The sequence below is a fragment of the Onychostoma macrolepis genome, chromosome 02, assembly GCF_012432095.1.
Source record: "Onychostoma macrolepis isolate SWU-2019 chromosome 02, ASM1243209v1, whole genome shotgun sequence".
Taxonomy (NCBI): Eukaryota; Metazoa; Chordata; class Actinopteri; order Cypriniformes; family Cyprinidae; genus Onychostoma; species Onychostoma macrolepis.
In genome coordinates, this window is record NC_081156.1 from 34,289,176 (window position 1) to 34,311,403 (window position 22,228).

At 34.6% G+C, this 22,228-nt stretch overlaps 2 protein-coding genes across 7 annotated transcripts in view; both read right to left on the reverse strand.

Moving 5' to 3' along the window:
* arhgap45a (Rho GTPase activating protein 45a) overlaps positions 1–10,150 on the reverse strand; it is a 29,415-nt gene extending 19,265 nt beyond the window's left edge. Inside the window, exons 1-3 of one of the 2 annotated variants that reach the window (XM_058754613.1) lie at positions 9,924–10,150; positions 6,961–7,324; positions 312–458 (exon numbers count right to left, since the gene is read on the reverse strand). In XM_058754613.1, the coding sequence (XP_058610596.1) occupies positions 312–458; positions 6,961–7,324; positions 9,924–10,004 (592 nt within the window). In that variant the 5' untranslated portion in view covers positions 10,005–10,150. Of the gene's footprint in view, positions 1–311; positions 459–6,960; positions 7,340–9,923 lie in introns of both variants that reach the window. The other variant, XM_058754605.1, reaches the window with a different exon arrangement.
* Positions 10,151–11,618: 1,468 nt separating this feature from the next.
* The window catches only part of sbno2a (strawberry notch homolog 2a), a 34,289-nt gene continuing 23,679 nt past the window's right edge, over positions 11,619–22,228 (reverse strand). For all 5 annotated transcript variants that reach the window (XM_058749678.1, XM_058749671.1, XM_058749686.1 and 2 more), the window contains exons 27-32: positions 22,095–22,189; positions 21,545–21,637; positions 21,266–21,397; positions 19,227–19,303; positions 17,235–17,425; positions 11,619–16,282 (exon numbers count right to left, since the gene is read on the reverse strand). In XM_058749678.1, the coding sequence (XP_058605661.1) occupies positions 15,096–16,282; positions 17,235–17,425; positions 19,227–19,303; positions 21,266–21,397; positions 21,545–21,637; positions 22,095–22,189 (1,775 nt within the window). In that variant the 3' untranslated portion in view covers positions 11,619–15,095. The remainder of the gene's footprint in view (positions 16,283–17,234; positions 17,426–19,226; positions 19,304–21,265; positions 21,398–21,544; positions 21,638–22,094; positions 22,190–22,228) is intronic.

A 22,228-nucleotide genomic window follows, 5' to 3' on the forward strand; every position in this document is an offset into this window, starting at 1 on the left:
ACAACTTCACGGTCACAAACACGCGCTTCTGCTTTGATAACAAATAAAACTAGAAGTGACATCACATTTAGATGCAAAAGTGGAAACACCTGTATTTCACTGTGTTGCTCATGTTTGCATATTATACATTTTTCCTTCATAAGATCAGATGCTGGTTGTGTGGTATCTGCTCATATCTGATGTGGCTTTGCTCATCTGATGCTTGAGCTGAATTATTTGCTTCATGTCATTGCATACATAGGTGAGAGTGTGAGGAGGAGGAACCAGTGACAAGTTGAAGAAGATGAGTTTATCATGGCAGTTGAACTGACCTTTGACCTTTGAAATAAGAGTTCCTGCTGCGGTGAGCGTTTCCACAGTGTTCAGCAGAGGGTACGTGCTGATTACCTGCCGCAAAACACGGAGAACCTCCCCTAAACACTCGTGAACGGCCGGCCTGTTGCATGGCTCCTCTTTCACTGCGGAGACATGAGAAAACATCTTGATTCAGTCATTTACGGAGACATCTGGAAGCATTTGGACATGGGAGTTTGTTTACTGTTTCAAACAAATGACTTGCTTTATATATATATATATATATATATATATATATATATTTTTTTAATTTTTTTATTTATTTTTTAATCAAATGCAATGCATTCATATCGGTTTAAATGTGTATTAAGTGTGTAAATACTAGGGATGGGAATTGAAAATCAATTCCAATTCCAGAATCGGATACTTAAGGTCAGGACTCAGAAAGTTGTTGTAAAGTTTTAATTTAAATTCCACCTATCAATTCCTGTGTGCACATCTTTATTTTAGGTGGTATAAAGGTGCTGTTAAAAATGCATTTGTCTTTGAATCATTCATTCAAAAGATTCATTCAAAAACACTGATTCATCCAGTAATGAAACAAGTAAATCCTGAGTTTAGCTGCCTAATATTTTTTCTTCAGAATTGTGAGAGAACTACAACCTCCATTAAATTTTTTTTAAAAAGTCTCAATTTATCCAGAATCATGCAGCTCTATTTTGCACACAAACAGCTCTTAATTGAGTCCAGTTGATATTTGTTCATGGTATTCAGCAGCAATTAAATATTTTGCAAAAAGAAACACAGAACAAATATGTTTGATATCTAATTTTAAAGTTTGGCTTTCTTTTTTTCCTTTTTTACTACATTGGAATCGAAACTGGGAATCGATAAGTATCGGAATTGATTGAAAATTCAAATAATACCCAACCCTAGTAAATACTAAGTGTAGGCACTGTAAATCACTCCAAAACAGCTCTAACACTGTATTGCCACATGTTAAGATGTAGTTTTGCCTCTTATTTTCACCAAAACATGTCAGTTATTTGTCCACTTCCTACCCACCCAGTCCCACAATGCACCTAATTCTGCTCAATACCACAAGAGGGAAGTTACAGCTGCACACATGCACCAGTACCACATGTGTGATATGATGGTCATCTGATGAGTTCATCGGTTTCATCAGATGAAAATGATTCATGTTTCAAGTCATTTTGAATACAATAAATGTTTTAATACATGCATAAATCACATATCTAGATGAACAACTAGTTGCCACAGTTTGTGAAGTACTGAATCTTTGAAAAATAATCATATTGTGTCTGATCAGCAACTTCTCATTGAGCGAATGTGAAAAACTTTCAAAGTTTTGAAGGTTACCATGTTTTTACTGCATTTACCCCTTTTTGATTAATAAAAAAAAATGGAAATATTTTCTTTGTAACTTTTTATTCATCAAAGAATCCTGAACAAAAAAAGTATCACAGGTTTGAAAAAATATTAAGCAGCACAACTGATAATAAATAAGCATATTAGAATGATTTCTGAAGGCTCAAGTGACACTGAAGACTGGAGTAATGATGCTGAAAATTCAGCTTCGCATCACAGGAATAAATTACATTTTAAAGTATATTAAAATAGAAAACTTTTATTTTCAATTGCAATAATATTTCACAATTTTACTGGGGTTTTTTTCTGTATTTTTGATCAAATAAATGCAGCAAAAGAAATCCTACATGAATATATCACTGTATGAAATTTATAAGAAAACATAATCAGAGAATTACCCATTGGAATGAATGGAATTTAATTAAATTCTATTGAATTTATAACTCATGATTGCTCAAAAACAGTCAAAATTTATGAAACCTACATATTTATTTCTTAGAAAACAACCTAAATATTCATGCTGAAATGATTCATCAATAGATGTACATATTCATGTTTATCAACAAAATTCAGTTCCAAAAGTGTGTGAGATATGAGAAAAAGGCTAAATATATTTTATAAAAGTAGATAATTTAACAAAAATTAAAAAAAACACCTAACGGGTCTCCATACCTAACCGGGTCCAAAATGACCCAGACCTTTTTTAAATGGTTGCATCTCTTAAAAAAATAATTGTAAAAAATCTGAAAAAAATTAATGATGTGCATTTTGAGGGTTTTAAGTTTTTAAGTTTTGTGCCCTTACTAAGAAGCCTGCAATTTTTAGAAATGTTTATGTATTTCTTATGGGTAAAAATGTACCCGAATGTGCTATAAAATGTAATTCATCCCTGTGAAGCAACGCTGAATTTTCAGCATCATTACTCCAGTCTTCAGTGTCACGTTTTCCTTCAGAAATCATTATAATATGCTGATTTGCTTCTTAAAAACATTTCTTATCATCACAACAGAAAACGGTTTCGCTTCAAATTTTTGCAAATCAAAGTCATCATGAATCAACGTCAGCAGCCGTGAACAAAGAAAAACCTGGCGTTATCCCATAACGGTTGGGGAAAAGAGCAGGAGTTTGGCTGCTGGAACCATATCCTTTTCAACAGGACAATGAAAGCTGTTGTTGTGCACGACAAAAGTCCTTGTGTGTGCGTCTGCATGCCTAAATGCATGTTCAGAGTGTGGGTGTTCTTAAAAATGCGAAAAACACAAAGCAAAACACAAGAGTGTAACATTTCAAACAGTGATTCCTCTTTGATGCAGCGCTGGACTCCTACACACGTGTGTAACTCAGACTATGTAATATGTTGTGAAGAAAACACAAGAGTGCAAAACTCCCTGCCACGATGCCAGAGCTTTCTGGGTGGTTGCAAAAGCAATGGTGATGTGTTTTCCAGGAGAAAGTGAGGGGAATGTTTTATGCACGTACATGTTGATGCACGCATGTCGTGCAGATCTGAACAGATTCCCTCAAGCGCATTACTCAAACTGTCCATTTGAAACTGACTCGTAACTGTTCGGCTCTTCTCAAATGAATCTGCAGGTCATGAGATGATGACAAAGACAAACATCATGCCATCTGCCCGAAAAAGCCCCCACTTCTCGCTGGCATCATCTTGAGCGTGGTTAATAGCTGGCTGCTGTTTTATGTAAGGAGAAACTGTGAGGACCTGTATAGGCTTGCATGCTGCAGTCGTTTTGTGGCGGTGAGCTGTGAATGAATCACCTTCTGTGGCTTTTACAGCTCTGACATGGCTGACAGAAGCTCCACTGCTAAGGAAACGTGATGAACCCCTTCACACCTGTGTATCTCAGACAAATCAACATGCTCTGAAGTAAACACAAGCGGTGTTTGTCCATGTAAAACTCCCTGCCACGATGCCAGAGCGTTCTGGGAGGTTGCAAAATGGTAATAGTCACTGGTGTTTGAATTTGAAGATAAACATGACTATGTGACTTCCCACAGGAAGATGTTATCGCTCAGAGTTTGCTCTTTTATCGCTCAGTTCTCTGTTACGCTCTATTTAATATCAACCTCATCTCAGATGCCTCTCCTGAAATTGATGAGGAAAAATCTGAATATTTTAATATACTACATTTTCTTTTGTTTGGGTTTCCCAAACGGGGTTCTCGAGTTGATGTAAATCATAAAAATAAAGTCATTTAAAAATAAAACAATCAAAACAAAACACTTAATAAAAAAGAAGATCCACGAATGTGTTGTTAAACAGTGTTATTTTTGTATTATTTATATACCATTGTTTGTATTTATGTTTTAAATTACCTTTTATTTTAATATTTTCAATTTTCATTTCAATTATACTTAAATGTTTTTTTTTAATTCATGTGTGTTTTTTTATATTACTATTTAGTTTTCATTTTCATTTCAGTTTTTATTTACCTGTATGTCATGTGACCATTAACCAACATTAGAGCCATGCACATACATGTGGTTAAAGTGTGTTATTTTAGTATTATTTTATACTATTGTTTTTATTTATATTTTAAATGAGCTTTTATTTTAATATTTTCAATTTTCATTTTAGTCTTTGTTTTGTAATTTTTTTTTTTTTGTGTTTACCTGCACATCATGTGACCATTAACCAACATCAGAAACCCGTGAACATGTGAATGTGTAGTTAAACAGTGTTATTTTAGTATTATTTATATACTGTAATAATTGTATTATTATTTCGAATTCACGTTTTTCATATTTTCCAGTTTAATTTTTTGTGCTTGCCATTTTTTCTTTATTGTAACTATTTGTGTTTTATTTATTTCAGTTTCAGTTTTTATTTCCAGTTAGTAATTTTAGTACTTACTTCAGTTTGTTGCCAAGCCAACATTTCTCATTTTCATTTAGTATGTTTTTCCATCTAACATTTATATTTTATTTCCAACAAAAATGTTTGTAATTGTTTTAGTTAACTATAATAACCCTGTTGTTAAATTATTTATATTACATCTTAAAATCTCAGGGAGTCTTCAAGAAAATATTTTATTTCAAAGAGTTTCGGCTGACAAAAAGGTTTGGGAATCCCTGGGTTGCTGAAATAAAGAATTTCCTTGAGATGACATTGGAAACATCACTATTGCAACTCTACAAGCAGGGCAGATATAAACAGGAAGTAGAGCTGATGAAAATAGCGACACTTTAAGGAAGTCCGCAAGGCCTGAGGAGACTCAAATGACTTCTGCTCTTTATAAAGCAGACAGTGCTGAAGTGATTCATCTCTCTCCTGCCCTCTGTGCTGTATAAAGTCAGACAAGGTGCACTGCGTTCAGTTTTCCAGACATGCAAGAACCATTATCATTATCTGAAGTCGAACAAGATTTGAGATCTGATCTGATTTGAGAGGAATAAGTTCAGCAAGTGTATTGTATGGTTCAGAAGACTTGAAACTGACTACTTTTATGATGCTGACTTTGTCAACAGTCCCTCTTAAATTTGTGCACCACCAATATCTGATTACATTTCATGAAGTGAGTGTACATGAAGACTAAAAGAGGAATATCAAAGCCTCACTATTACACCACATCACCACATTTCTACCTGAGGTGAGCAGCAGCATCGTGAGAAAAGTGCTCGGTAGGTGTCTGGCCTTCTCTCTGTAGGGTTCTTCCCGTGAAACACTCTTTTAAGGGAAGGTGGAGGGCTGCAGCCCAGCGGACGTGTGTAATCTCAAACTGAATGCTGCAAAGAAAACATCTGACGCACGGCTCCTCTTCCTTCCTCTCTTTCACCATGGAAACCCAATGAAAAAACACGCCTTACAAATGGCCATTCCTGAACAAGACTCAAGGCGACTTTGACTTTGTGCCAGTTACAACTGATATAATCTAATGCTAGTTATAATTTACGTAACACACGGCTTTGAATTGTCTTATTCCTTCTACAAACACACAGAAAATGAAATATGTTCAAATAACAAAACAATGAACACGACAGTGAATAAATAGTTCAATTAACTAACCAACAAATCTTGACAAGAAATATAATAAACTGTCAAGTGTTTGTTGTTGAAAAGCAATATTTTGTGGGGTTACAGGTATGCATTTACCTGCATTTTACAGCAACTTTAAACACAGCTACAATTTCGAGCCACAATTCTTTAAAATATTTTTAATAAAAATAAAATAAAATATTTTAAACTTTAATTTATTTAAATATTAAATACTGTAAATATTGTGTATAGTAAATTATAAATTATTTTAAATGATGTTTATTATTATAAAAGAATGATGTTTAATTTTTATTTAAATATTACAAAAAATGTAATTGCAATTTGAGTACATATTGTATACAATAAATTTTGTAGTACAATATTCACTGATATTACAATGAAAAGTACTATAATTATTTTTATTTATTTAAATATTAAACATTTCAGTATTTTCAATTGCAATTTAAGTAAACATTGTGTACGAATAAATTTACACCATATTTACCATATTACAGCCAAATGTATTACATTTAATTTTTGTCTACTTGTTTAAATATTTCAATATTGTAATTGCAATGTGAGTAAATATTGTGTACAAATAAATTATTGTACACAATATTTACTAATATTACAATAACATTTGTTTATTTAAATATCACAATGTTCAATATTTGCAATTTGTGTTATTACAACAAATATTTGACACAATATTTACTAATATTACAAAAGTACTGTTTTATTTAAATATTTCTACATTTTTAATTGTAATTTTACTAAATATTATATACAATATTTGTACACAATATTTACTAATATTACAATCAAACGTATTATATCTTTAATCTTAATGATTTATTCATTTTCTTAAATATTAAATATTTACCATTTTTAATTGCAAATATTGTGTCCAATAAATTCTATATTATATTTGTATTATATTTCATTCTTATTTATTTAAATATTAAATAATTAAATATTTTAATTGCAATTTGATAAAATATTGTCTGCAATTAAATATTTACTTCTATTACAAGCAAAAGTACTTGAAAACAGAACATGTATAATATCATTATTTTGGCCTACAGACTTCATTTACAAAACACACAAAAACCAACCACACTCTTAAAAATAAAGGTTCCAAAAGGGATGTTGAAGGTTCTTCATAGAACCATTGATGCCAATAAAGAACCTTTTTTTTTAAGAGTGCATCCAAAACTATTTCATCAACTCAAAATGATTTCTGAAAATCCTTTTCGAACCAAATCAACTCACAAATCTCCTACCTTCTCCAAGCACCATGTCCTTCAGCTTCTCCACAGCCTCTGCGAAGCGGGCAACGTCTCGCAGCAGCGAGGGAATGTCCTCCACCTCGATGACTGATGTTTCCACAGCCTCTGCCGCATGTCCGTAGGTGAGAGCGGCCCGTACGTAACCCTTATGGAAACCCCAGGTCCCAGACGTCTGGAAGGCGAAGCCGGCGGCGCTGGCGTGACGACTGAGACCTGTGGGCCGCTTGAGGGTCCCCACAGGTGAACTGCACATTGTTAGCTTGGAGTGGGAAGATGGTGTTCCTGGGCAGGATAAGGGGCTCAAATCAGGAGGGGCCAGCATGCAGGGGCCATCGATAGTGTCATTGGGAGAGTGTTCCTGAAGGATGGACAACTGGGTTTAACGTGGGATGGAAAGAGAGGGATGGAGTGTGAATGACGGATGATTATGGAGATGAATATAATGAACCGGGTTAATGATACATGTGAAATACCAGTGTTATGAATATGGAGGTGACTGAAACAGAATCAGGTTGAAGAAAGATTTACAAATCCAAATGAAGAGATAATTTGCAAAAACAGATAAAAATGTTCAAAAATCATGTTTTTTTAATTCTGCATTCCAATTAATATACAAAAAACTGCAGTTGGGTTGTTTTGATTAAATAATAATAACTAAATAAATAAAGCTATCTAAAACAATAAAACACAATAAAAAACATGATTTATGAGAATTAAGAAAAACTGAGTTATCTGTTTTTACAAATAAACTCTTCAAATCTAGTCTGATTATTTGTTTATTATTTAACACCTTATCAGCAGCAAAGGCTATTTATGACCCTGGACCACAAAATCAGTCTTAAGTGTCAATTTTTCAAGATTTATACATCTGAAAGCTGAATAAATAAGCTTTCCACTGATGTATGGTTTGTTAGGATCTGACAATATTTGGCCGAGATACAACTATTTGAAAATCTGGAATCTGAGCGTGCAAAAAAAATCTAAATATTGAGAAAATCGCCTTTAAAATTGTCCAAATGAAGCTCTTAGCAATGCATATTACTAATCAAAAATGAAGTTTTGATAAATTTATGGTAATAAATTCACTAAATATCTTCATGGAATGTGGAATATCTTCATCTTCATCTTTACTTAATATCCTAATGATTTTTGGCATAAAAGAAAAATGGATAATTTTGACCCATACGATGTATTTTTGACTATTGCTACAAATACACCCCAGCGACTTACGACTGGTTTTGTGGTCCAGGGTCACATTTGGTGACAAACATCAGAAATTTAAATCATTATAACAGCAACAAAAAACCTACAGTAAATGAATCAGTGTTATTTTAGTATCATCAAGACACTATTCACAAGTTTTGATTAATTTTTGAATAGGTTTTAAAATTGAATTAATACTATATATTTAATCAATAATATTTTAATATTTAATTTGAAAGATTTAAGCTTTAATTTTGTCTGTGTTTTTGTCATTTTTAATAGTTTGTCTATTTAGCTTTTATTAATTTATTTTAGATTTATTATTTATTATCTATTTTCACTTTTTAATATTACCTACTTTATTTATCTATCTGTTTAAAAATCATTATGTGGTGATTATAAATAAATACATTTATTTATAACTGCAGGTGTTACACATTTATTTATAAATTAAAGTATTCATTAAATAAATTAATAAATGTATGAAATGTAATTTATGCTCGTCCGTACAATTTATGCAAAATATTCCAAATCTTCTCAGCTATATAAAATTAGACATTATTCACTGAAAATCAGTGTGAACATTATTCAGAATTACTACTTTTGTTCGGCACAAAAGAAAAAAAGTAAATCATGCAGGTTTGAAACAATGTGAATTTGAGCAAATGACAGAATTTTCTATTCTTTACCACATTTTAAAGTGATAGTTCACCCAAAAATGATCATTCTGTCATTTTACTCACCCTCATGTGCTTCCCAACCTGTATGACCTTCTGTGAAATATAAAATAAGATTTGAATCATTTGATAAATGTCTCAGTGTTTTATTTGGCCACACAGTGGAGGTCAATGACCCCATTGACCTTCATTGTATGGGCAAATAAAAAATGGGTTCCAATGATATTTGGACCCCTGTGTTTTTCAAAATATTTTATTTTGTGAAGGTTTGGACTGATAGTGAATGATGACAGAATTTTCATTTTGTGTGTACTATCCCTTTAAGTTCTCTCAAGAACCATTTTGACTGTTCAGGTTTCAACCATATGGTTCTATAATGTTTCAAGAAAGTTATCACAGGTTCTTCAGATCATTGAATAGCATTATCTGTTAACAGTAAAAGTGAAGCCCTTCTGTGTTCACTTCTATTCTATTCTTGTTCCACCTGGAACTGCACAACTAAACTGCGGCTTGTTCTGATATGACTCTTGCATGACTTCCTCTCAGTTTATTTCTGGTACTGTTTGCGAAACAAGAGCAAGACGTACTTCTTAAGTGTTCTTCAGCAGGCATTGTTCACCAGTGAGTTTTACAGCAATGTTGATCAACAATATGCAACATTAAACAATGAATACACTTCGCTCTTGAAAGAAGTAGCTCTTTCGAGCCGATTCTTTTAAATGATTCAGTCGAACCATTTCGCAATGTGTTAATTCGCTCGCCTGGTGTGATTCGGTTCACTGAAATGATTCTTCCGAACAAATTCGTTACAAATGAATCGTACCTCCCACACATGTCCAATATCTATAAAGAATAGAGTACATTTACTCTTTCAAACATAATTCTGTTGTGAACTACTTGAGGAAATGAATAGGATGAATGTAAACCCATTTGTTAAGCGTTTAAAATAAAGCAAATGTTATAAACGCGCCAGTTTTCTGGAAGATTAAATATGTTTTCTCTTTTTAAACACGTTTACTGTACTAGAATCAACCTATCACTTCTAATTTTCCTCAGAAGGGTTGTTGTTGGTCTTACCGAAGGGTTTTGCGCAGAGTTGCTCTTTTTGGAGGCTGAAGGCGCTTTATTCGTCGGCTCCTTCTTCTTTCGAGAGAACATTGTTCACGCTGTTTGCTCCAGATCACTAAAATCGCACCACAAAGTTTAAGGAATGAGCCAAATACTAGTGAAAATGTCTCCTCAGGCTCTTCTGCGACTGACAGTTACTTCCCCATCATGATAATTCAGTTACTCGTGCCCGCGCGCGCTCTTCCTGCTGCAGCCTCGCGCACACCGCGCGCCCGTCTCAAGACGCTGCTGGCACCTGCTGGAGAGCCACTAAACAAACATCACCTGAGACAACATGACAAATATTGAAATTCATATTAATCACGCAGGTTTCTTCAGTTCTTTGTTTCAAGGAAGGGCCGGAGTGGGACTCTTTTTCAGTCCTGGAGTTTCATTCCTGACTATAGCTAGGCTATTACAATAATGTAGTGCTGTCAAACGATTAATCGCATCCAAAATAAAAGTTTTTGTTTACATAATATATGTGTGTGTGCTGTGTATATGTATTATGTATATATAAATACACACGCATACAGTATATATTTTGAAAACATTTACATGCATAAATTTATATTCATATAATTCATATTATATATATATAAATATATTTAATATATAAACAACATATTTTTCTTAAATATATACATTCATGTGTGTGTATTTATATATACATAATAAATATATACAGTACACATATATATTATGTAAAGAAAAACTTTTATTTTGGAATGCGATTAATCGAGATCACAGCACTAAAATAATGTAATTAAAACCTCAGTATTCATTGTATTTTTCTAGAGATTTTTTATTTTTTTATTTTTTTTATACTGGCCTTTTTGCTTTCTATTATCCATTTTTTATCTATTATTTTTTGCTTGCATATCTCCAACAACTGACTTGTTTGTTTTTTATGTCAGGGGAGTCAACAGATAATTGCCAATTAACTTCAGAAATGGAAAACAAGGAACTTTTATAAGAAAATAAGGGACGCTCATAATAGTTGTACTGTATCATAATGCATGTCTGCCTGCGTGCAGTTCAAAAGTTGAATGGTTATTTTAATTTTAAAAATGTGATGTTATTTGGACATTCTGGCAAAAAGTGAGGACATTAATATCTTCAATTATTTTAAAACCAATTCCAGTGACTCCTGAAATATGTGTGTTGGGTCTAGTTCCTGTTGGTATATCAGCATCAAGACATCAAATTAAAATGATAGACATTTGTTTAGTTCTTGCAAGACGATCAATAGCATTTTATTGGAGGAAAATAGGTCCATCAATTGGTCATTGGTTAAAAGATTTATCACACTGTATTGTTTTGGAAAAACTGACATACAGTACCAAGGGTAAACTGAAAGATTACTATAAAATATGGGACCTTTTTATGCAATTCCTTGAAAACAAAATAGTAATACAAGAAATGTTAGATTCCTCTCAATCCAGTAATTGATATAAATGTGATGTACTTTTATTTGATATGGTAATATTTGTCTGTCTTAGCCCATGTGCAGCAAAAATTTATTTTCCCTTTTTTTCTTTTGCCCTGTGTAATTGAACATGTGGATGTTGAGGGTGGGAAGATAGTTAAAAAAAGAGTTTTCTGTTGTCTTATATGCTTTCTCAATAAAGACTTTTAATAAAAATAATTAAAAATGTGTGTATGTACAGTCAAACCAAAATGTATTCAGATACCTTCTACATGTCTCACATTATCACAGTTTATTTGTTATAGTTTAGAAAAAGGTATGAAAAAATATGACAAGAAATCAAGAGTTAAACCGTGTCAGAACAAATTCATCTTGAGCATTTTGAACAACGTCTTAAAATTTTATTGTTTGTTAAAAATTATATTGCAGTACAATATATTCCTTCTGTTAAATGTAGAAAATGTTCAGAATGAGTCAAAAGGCACATTTTGTTTACACTATTTACAGTTCCATCTAAACTCATAAATATTGGGATAAAACAAAGAAGCCCAAAGTAAAAGTGCTGAACAGAATTCTAACCGGAAACATTAATAATATAACAATAATAATATCAACAACAGCAACAACACCACATACAATCAGTAGCAGTTTTAATAAATGTTTTGCTTTTTTATTATTAAAGTGTTCATTCGTGATTTCTTTGTACTTTCTGTAAATTCTGGCAAGTTGTCAGGACAAAAGGAGCAGGTAGAACACATTTGAAAGGTTTCTACACACACACACAAAAAAATGCTTAACCCTTGTGCACTGTTCGTTTGGGGGTGACACTCATGCTGTTTGGGGTCTCCAGAGACCCCAGGCATCAAAATGTAATTTTACTAAGTTTATTAATGTTTTTACTCCACATTTGTGCAGTTTTTAGAGGAGTCATGATATTTTTTAAATTTATATAAATAAATTACATTTATACAAACACAGCTTTTTTATGTAAAATTCACTTTATAAAAGACCCACATTCCTAATTTTAATTCATGGGGAAAACATGGACAATGTGCCATAGTTTAACGACAATTTGTTTCCATCTATTTGAAAATAAACAAATTTTAAAATTAAAAAACATGAAATTTTAACTACTACAACCACCATGCAGATGGCTCTATAGAGCATTACTCAATGGCTCATTTGCCATTTCCACATAGGTATACATCTAACATTTTCACACATTTTTTATTTAGATTTATGTTAAGAGATTATAAAATCATTATTGTAATAATATAAAAGTAATCTTTGTCAAAGTTTAGTATTTTTTTGTACTGAAATATTTTTTGCAATTATGACACACAAGTCAAACCTGTATGTGGTGTTATATGTTTGCATTTATTCTCCATCGTGGATGTGCTGTGGTGTCCTTCCATCATTTCTGTGTGTGTTCTTCGTTGCAGCTGATTTTTATTCGACAAATTATGTAAGAAAGAGCCACTTGCGTCAAGTCAGTTTTTCATTTCTTATGAGTGGGTTTTATAGGTTTGGGGGTGTTGGGGGATGAGGTGGGGGTCGTGTGTGTTTTTCCTCCATCGTAGACGTGCTGTGGTGTCACCCCTTCAGTTTTTGTGTGTTGTCTGCATTGTAACTGACATTTCTGACAACCAAAAAAAACAAAAACAAAAATCAATATATTTTTAGTCTCCTATTGATGTCTATGGGTTATTTTTGAGGGGGTGTATGTGAGTGTGAGCGTAATCGTTCTGCATTGTGAACGTGTGGTCTGCATTGTGGTGGATTTATTGATTTTATCTGACAAATTAAAAAGAAACTCGTTTTATTGTTTCCCCATCCATTTCAATGTGTTCTCCAGAGACCCCAAACATGATAAGCGTGACTTTTTTTTTTTTTTTTTTCACACTAACATACAACCATATATCAATCCAATTTAATTTTTTATTTGTAGAGCTACCAAGTGTTGACAACCGAGCAAAGTCTCATGCCATATAGATAAAGGGAACTTTTTTATTTATTTCAGCAAATGTCATCTGGAGTCAAAAAGACCCCAAACAGTGCACAAGGGTTAAACTGTAACTGGAGCCAATCACAGCCTCATGGGAACTGGATTTTTTTTTGTTCATTACCAATCCAGTTTGAAACTGCTTGCATAAAAATTATCCCAAAAAAATCATATCAAAAGCAGAGAACATGTAGTAATACTCGAGCAATATTCCTAAATTCGCATTTTCTCTCATATACTTCAAGTCTAGAATACGGCAGCCAGGCGTGTAGAATACAGTAGTCAGTATCACGCGTCTTTATCTGCGACGGCGCATTCTTTCCCTCGACTTTTCCTGAGATTAAGCACGACCGTACGGAGCCTGCAGAAACTGCACAGAAAACTTTGGTGCGATGGGAATCTAGACGCCCGACCCTTAACAGAAAACTGAAATTTCGAGTGAAGGAATAAGTAACACGCAGATGCCAGACAGCAGCGCAGGGCAGTGCAGCACGATTTGGTGGCAGGTTGCAGGCTTTGATTCTGTGTTTTGGGAGCAGGAGAAATCAAATAAAACCCTGACAAGACATCAGAAAAGTGTTTCAACTTCTACATGTGATTACAACAAAGTCTACCTCTACTAATAATGTCCCTTGGATATAAATAGCAACAATAATAATAATAGTATTAATAACAATAATAATAATACGAACAGCAATAGCAAAGACGCCAATACATTTGCTTCCATTCCAACTACACGAGCATACAAGACCAAAAGGAAAAAAACATTGACCTCATACATACAAACAAACAAACAAACGAATCCGTTTCGTTCTTTTAACAAATATAATATTCTTCCAACACAATTCAAAAATATCACTTCTGAACAGATATAAAGAGAATCGCGAGTTGTTCGTGGGGCAGTATTTGATTTTTAGAATATTTGTTTGGTTTTTATTGCTAAGTCTCATTCTCGCACGATAGAAAGACGTCTCGACGTGAGGTCCAGTGGTTCAGCGCTCGTTCACAACTAAGTCTGCTAATAAATAATTTGGTTCTCGATTCCCAAAGCTCACGACGATCCATCCGCGACCTATTATATTTTATAAAATAATCTTTCGTTTGGACAGTGATGAGTCTATACGATACCTGAGAAAGTATTCTGCAGAAAGCGATCTGCTCTTGAGCGGCACCATCGCTATATCGTGAACGAATCTGTCCCTGTGTTCGGGTTATTGAAATGTAGAAAGAATATGAGAAATTCACAGGGTTATGGGGTCAAACAGCAGTTTCAGAATCATGCGATCGGGTCCAGGTAGAGAAGACCGACACCGGAGGAAATAAATAATATAGTACTACTCTGTCTAGAAATATATATATATATATATATATATATACGCACACAAGACTGCATCTGAAGGAGATAAAGGCACTGATTTAACAGAAGGCATTCATTCGAAAAGATAAACTCCCTAGGACAGGAAACAGTATACACCAATATCTTAATAAATAACATCTCTTTTACCTCAAAGTCTGCTGTGATGAAATGGTGGGTGGAAAAGCCCTATTGCTTCAAATAAGGCAAACAAAAACCAAATTGATTTCAAGTGCCTATGTACTTTTAAAATCGTCTTCATTGATCGTCAACGAACCGAACGCAACTCTTAGCTTATGGACTGAGAATGACTTGGGAAAGAACTCAAAAAACGTTTGACTGTGCGTGTTTGAGCCTCTAGGTGGCATCCCAGTCTATTGATTTGAACTGGATGACGGACTGACGGTGATCCAGCGTCTCCAGGGCATCCATACTGCTGTGGCCGTTTGGTAACAGATGCGTCTGTTCGGAGGAAGAGGATGACGGCGTGAAGTGTGAGGAGGAGGAGCTAGAGTCCGAGAGGGAGGAGTTTGTAGGCGCTAATGCAAATAAGGAGGAGGAGTAAGGAGCAGGGGGCGGAGTCGAGGATGGCAGGGCTTGTGAGGTGAACGGGTACTGAAGTTGCGAATCGGGGGAGGGGTAACCGAAGTCCAAGTCGTCTAAATCAAACTCATCGTTCGTTCTTTCTGTAGTAGGCTGAGTGGCATACGATTGCATGGCTTGGGGTTGCGACAGCATGGATTGCGACTGCAAGGATTGCGGCCGAAGAGGTTGCGACCGCGCATGTTCGCTTGCGTGTTGTTTCGACAGCAAGTGTGCATTCGAAGTGTGCATCATGCGTTGACTGTTTGGGTGCAGCGCAATATGCGAGGATTGCACCGACGCGCCGGTTTGCTGTTGCATTTGCATGAAAAGCTGCAGCATGAGCGACGTGTCTTGGCCTCGGTGCATCTGTGACACATTCGCGCGCGAGCTGCTCTGTTGTTGTTGCTGCTGCTGCGTTAGCACCCCAAACGACGAATGATTCTGCTTTAGTGTGTGAACGTGCTGTTGCGAAACGTTCAAAGGGGCATGCGACGACGAAATGCGCATGTTCGGAGGTAACGCCACCTGCCTGTTTTTCTGCTGCTCCTCGGAAATCAGATTTTCCAGGTCGAACGTCTCGGGGACAGCCGCGCTTGGGCGTCCTCTTCCGCCTAGCATGCCTCCGTTTAGCGACACGCCGTTAAGGTCTGGCATGGGCATTTTGATGTTTGGCGATGGGCAGGGGCTGATGGTTAGATCCAGAACTTCGCTGACGGCTTCGCTCTTTGGCTTCGCCGCAGGCAGCAGAAGGGATCGTTGGTAGTGAAGGTTGTTCTGAAGTGAGTGGGGAGGGTTTGCGATGAGCTTGCGGGCGTTGATCATCTTGGCCAGCATCTCTTGGCGCAGACGCTGGTCATTTGCTAACTGCTCTCTCTCCCGTCGCGCTTTCTTCACCTCCTCGTCCATCCGAGAGAGCTCAGCGCGCACACGGGATACGCAGTTCTCTGGGATTTTTATACCTGAGACACACACACAAGATTGTTATTTTCTTCTTGAGGAAAGCAAATCAGACATATAGTCAAAACCAAAAATTATTCAGAGAGCACATATAATTTTTGATATTTTGTTACTAGTGGGTGCAGGACACTATAGTTCATTTATGTAAGAGAGGATAGCAAAATAACATAAACTGTAACATATTATACCCAAAAATCTGTGACCAAAAATTATTCAGAAACTTTGACCTGAGCATGTTTTGCTGGAGTGTTATTCTTTAATTACTAATGCGACCTTTTTACACCACAAACTGAACGAAATGAAGCATTGCTTGGTAATTGGTTGACTTAAATATAACAGCTGACAGCTATTCAACCGAATCCATTACATACCTTTGTATTAAAGTTATCTGACATTATCAAGATGAATTTGTTCCGACACAGTTTAACTCTGAGTTCTTGTCATATTTTATTACCGTTTTCTAAACTATAGCGAATAAACTGTGATAATGTGAGAAATGTTGAAGGTGTCTGAATAAATTTTGGTTTGACTGTATAAAAGCCTGATAAAAATGATAACTATATTAGCGTCCACACCAACGCACGATAATTTTGTTTATTAAATGTCCGTGCTGCAGTTTTGTCATCTGCTGCATTAAATGCACAAGCTGTTTAAAGTCAGATGGATTCTGATTGGCTGTCAATGTTTTTATTGTTCATCAGCTAAAAAAATTAAAAAATTTGTGAAGCTTGTGAAGGCTTGTTACCAATGTAAGATACTGCAAATGCCAAATTACAATGAAATGTTTTCAGGATAAATAACTGACAGGCAGGTGTATTTATATTGCAGGTGATTATGTTAAATAAATCAAAAGAAGCAGAAATTGTGATGGTGATTAAAATACAAATTCACTGCAATAATTGTTTTGCTAGGAAACAGGATTGAGAAGTAACAGATAACAAAACGTCAACTCACCAACTTGCTTGCTGTTCTGTTTGGTTTTGAGCCGTACGATCTGCAGGATGCTGGAGTTGGTGATGTCCGAGACGATGTCAGACACTCGTTTCCAGACCCTCAGCAGCGCTCCGCACAGCATGTGATACTGCCTGAGACGCATCCCCAGAAAACACTCCTGGCCCTCCTCGATCAGCTTACACTTACCCTTCCTACCACAAACACACAGACACTCAACACTGTTAAAGCTGCGGTTACATTTAATGTTAACGTGTGAAGTTCTGTGAGTGAAATTCAATCATTTCAATGGGAATTTCATCTGATGGACTTCCATTAGTGAAGAAATTTCCCTATGTGATTTTTGCATTGGGTTCAGGTTCATTAAACTGTGAAACTCAAATCTGCAGCAAAGTTGAAGATTCACAATGGACAAGGCGCTCATTCTCGCAGTGTTAACTAAATATACATTTTTAACTAAAACTAAATCTAAAACTATTGGAAATCACTTTTGGTAACTGAATTAAAGCTTAAATACATCAAAATAAAACATGAAATCTAAAAATACTGTATATAAAAACGTGAAAAAAGAAAGAATAAAGTTCTAACTAAGTAATAAGTTTAATAAGTTAATTATATTATTAAATTACAAATACCAAAACTTAGATATAAATGAAAGATAAATATAAATATTAAAAAAACAAATAAAAATGACTAAAGCACATAAAATGACTAGAAGTCACTTATTGTTAAAAAAAAAAAAAAATTTGAAAACCACTGAAATTTGTTTTCGATAACTGAAACAAATTTCCTTAAATATAACAAAATAAAATTATATGGAATATAAAAATACTGTATAAAAATTATATGAGAAAATAACAAAAATAACTACATTTACTAAAACTCAGATAAAAATTAAAGCTAAATATAAACAATAACAAAATCATAAAACGACTAGAATTAAAACTTAAAATTTGAAAAACTGTTTATAATAGTATATGTAGTATAATACTAAAACACACTGTTTTGTATCACACTACACATCAATATTATAAAATCATCCATAAAAAAGAAGCTGTTTGGAAAGCAAACAGGGTTGCTTCATTTGCTACCTGGCAGAATATCATCATTATCACCTGTGAAATCTTGCAGAGCAACGGTAAACGTGACCACACCTTTAAAGCTGCAGTCTGTAAGTTTTCCCTCTCTGTCATCATCTCTGTTTGAAACCTGCCAATGCAGTTACTTGCAGAATTATTTTCATTACGTGGGATGTGCTCTGGCACGGCTCCAGCGCGGATTAATCTAATGTTTTGAGGAGTAGGGGAGCGCGGGGCACAAAGTAATGCGGGGTTAGTTGTAACACACGTTTTTTAAATATTTCCACACATGCTAGCATAACCAAATTTACAGTATTTACTAGTTACCATATCAACATTATATAGAGAAAAAAAGTGCACCAAAATTCCAAAAAGCAAATTATTCTTCCTTAGAACTGGTTCTCTTTAAAATACAAAACTTGTGTAATCCCACGTTGGCTATCTGTAATCAGATGCACATTTAAAGCTAGAATATAATCTAATTTAAATCACATGTATTTCATAAACACCTAATCCTTTCTGGATTACAATCCGCTATCAAAATGATAAATTGAATGATTTCAGCTGCGGTGAGAAAAGGCTATAAACGATCCTCCACCTGCAGGATCCTCACATGCGATAGCCTACTAGCCGGGACAACTTTATGCTTACAGATGTGACATAATTGCTCAAATATTGATTTTGAATCATTTTTAACCAAAAAAAGTTACGTACTGCAGCTTTAAACACACACCCTTCATCAGTTTACAGAGTTGTATTATGGTTGTTAATTAGCTATTAGTGCAAATTACAACAAAAACCTAGCAAAGAAAAATTGTGAGGGTTTTTTCTGGCACATATTGAAATACAATGTCAAAAACAAAAAGTATCAGGGTCAACAGGGTCAGAGTCTCTATTGACACAAAGCGTCACTCACCAGTTGGCATGCGTGCAGTTGGTGAAAGAAAAGTCAAACTGACTCTTCCAGAAATCCTTTGCTTCATCGGGTGTCACCTTTAGAGCGGGAAGAAAAACACTTGTAGAACATGCTTTGCATTTAGTGTAAACCTGGACCAAAAAGTGGCTTTTTTAAATGCTGTTTTTGATTTTTTTAGTTCATCATAACACTTGATATCTTTACAATATTGTATTTTAGGGCTAGTTATATGTTTAATGCTAGAGGTCGACCGATATGGGTTTTTCTCTGGGTCGATGCCGATATTTAGAAATCAGGGCGGCTGATGGCCGATATATGATGCCGATTTTTGGGCCGATTTTCTTTTTTTCCCCTTCATCTCATAAAAGATAGTTTGAGTAAATGATTAATGCAGGGTACAAGATAGTAACAGTAGTAGTAGCCTAATTCATAGTAATAATACATGGCTCAAAACTTAAGCACCTTATCAAAACAGTTCTGAAGCATGCTTTTTGTTTATGTTTGTTGACAGACACCAGTGTTTCCCACAGACTTGCAAATGCAAATTAATTTTCTGCTAGTTGGAGGCGCTGTTAGAGATATAGCAGTTTCCCCGGTAACAGCTGTAATCAAATCAGAGCTGCACTCACAAACACTACTTTATCAGGCATTACAGTAAAGACTAAATTAAAATGACATCAAAGCTTTTTTGAAGACAGTCGGTTCTTTTCAAAGATACATTCATATAAAAACACCTGAGCTGCATTTTAATTTTCAAACGTGCAGTGCTCAGTTTATTCAACGGAGTATAAGCCTTTTAGAAAATCTATTTGTGGCGGTCAGTTTTGATATTATGAATGGGATACACTGGACACTGCTATAAGTCAAATGGCCATAATCTAAGTGATAACAAAAATAAGAGTTCACACATATTACACAGCCTACTGTAAATAACTGCGTGCACTGGCCACGAGTGATGACATTGTGGAGGCTATTGTCGGACCCACAGACACATTTAATGAGGAAAGTTAACGGGCACGTTATAATCAGCCCAGACGTTTCGTCTGAATTGCATGTGTTTCTACTTTCACATGCAAATGACTTGTTGCACTTGATGTAAAGATGCGCCAGCCTATAATTCGGCCTAATTTGCAGCACAATCAGCCAATGCCGATTAATTAAAAAATGCCAAAAATCGACCCGATTAATAGGCCTCGACCTCTATTAAATGCTGCCAGTCAGACATTTGTATTCACAGTCTCAGAGGAGAATGAGATATAAAGTTGTTTTAATAGAAAAATAATCAGTAATCTCTATAATCCTGCCAGCATTATATTCTGATATAACATTATATTCAGGGGCGCACATAAGTTTTTCAGCCTGGTTCTTATAAGAGCACCTTGAGATTTGGCTTGGTCCTCACACTGCACAAAGTGTGACCCATTAAAAATAACTATAAAAAAATAAATTAATAATAGTGATAATATTATTGCACTTTATTATTTAGTTAAAAAAAATAATAAACATAATAATGAAGTGTGATAATACTATTATATTTTAAAATAAAATTATTTTTATTTTATTATATTATAGTAAACTTAATAAATAAATAAATAATAATAATAAAAATAAATATTATTAATATATATATATATATATATATATATATATATATATATATATATATGAATTTTAATTATTTTTAAACTTAAAATTGGCCAGCTTTTATTTTGGCGGGTTGCCGGCAAGTAAGTATGTGTATATTTAGCGTTGCCCACTGAAGAGCGTCAGTGAATGAAATGTCACAGTTTTGCATTGCACTTTGAAAACGGCAGCGGGTAGCCTAGATTTATGTTTTCAGTTTGAATAAAAATCTTATACAGTACAGTTTGTTGTTCTAAAATGGTAATTGTGCACTAACAGCTGTCAACAATGTCAGTACGCAAATGAGCGGTCTTAACTTATTTACACACTTATGTGCTCCCCTGATTATATTCATGTGTGTGAGCTGTAGGGATGGGTTTAAAGGAACTGTAGTAAGGACTGAGTAAGTGTTGTACCTTATAGTATCTCAGGAGCAGGTTGTCCAGGTTCTCAGGATGAGCCTGTTTACCGATGTTGGGTTTATACAGAATGAGATTGCGACCCCGACCCTGTTCGGCAAGCAGGACACACGGCTGACTCCCACGCAGCTGAACACACACACACACACACACACATACATGATGTTAAAATACTCAAAGATGGCTGGTAATTTGACATTTGGATGATTTCGACTGCAGAAACATAGGAAGCTTGATTTATTGTCAGACATCAGTGTGTGATCATGTGCCGTGTACCTTGTTTGAGAGGTAAAAGCCTTCATAGTCCCCAGTGAGTTTCTCAGCTTTACTGCAGGCCTCTTCCCAGGGCATCCCACGATCCACACTGATCTGAAAACAAACACAACACAATGTCAGGACTTTTATAACACTAAGTAAATAGTAATTACACATGTGGCCAAAATGATTAGAACTTTCAGCAGCTAAAAATGGTTTTAAGTCAGTTATTTCTATCTTTTGCTGTAGTGCGTGTCAGTAGGAAATATCAGTTTACATTTCCAAACATTCATTTTGCCATTAATTGTAATAATCCAGTGTTATATATATATATATATATATATATATATATATATATATATATATATATATATATATATATATATATATATTTTTTTTTTTTTACTCCAGTCTTCAGTGTCACATGATCCTTCAGAAATCATTCTAATATGCTGATATGCTGCTCAAGAAACATTTCTGATTATTATCAATGCTGAAAACGTTAATTTAAACTATAAATGTCTTTGCTGTCACTTTTGATCAATTTAATGCATCCTTTCCACACATGTACCTTATAGAGGATGACCTGACCCTCCTGAGGGTTTCCTGGAGTTAAAAACTTCTCCTGCGTTTCCTCATGAATCTCATCATTACCAGGAGCAAGATCTGAACACAGAGCATGACAATATTTATCTCAGACACACA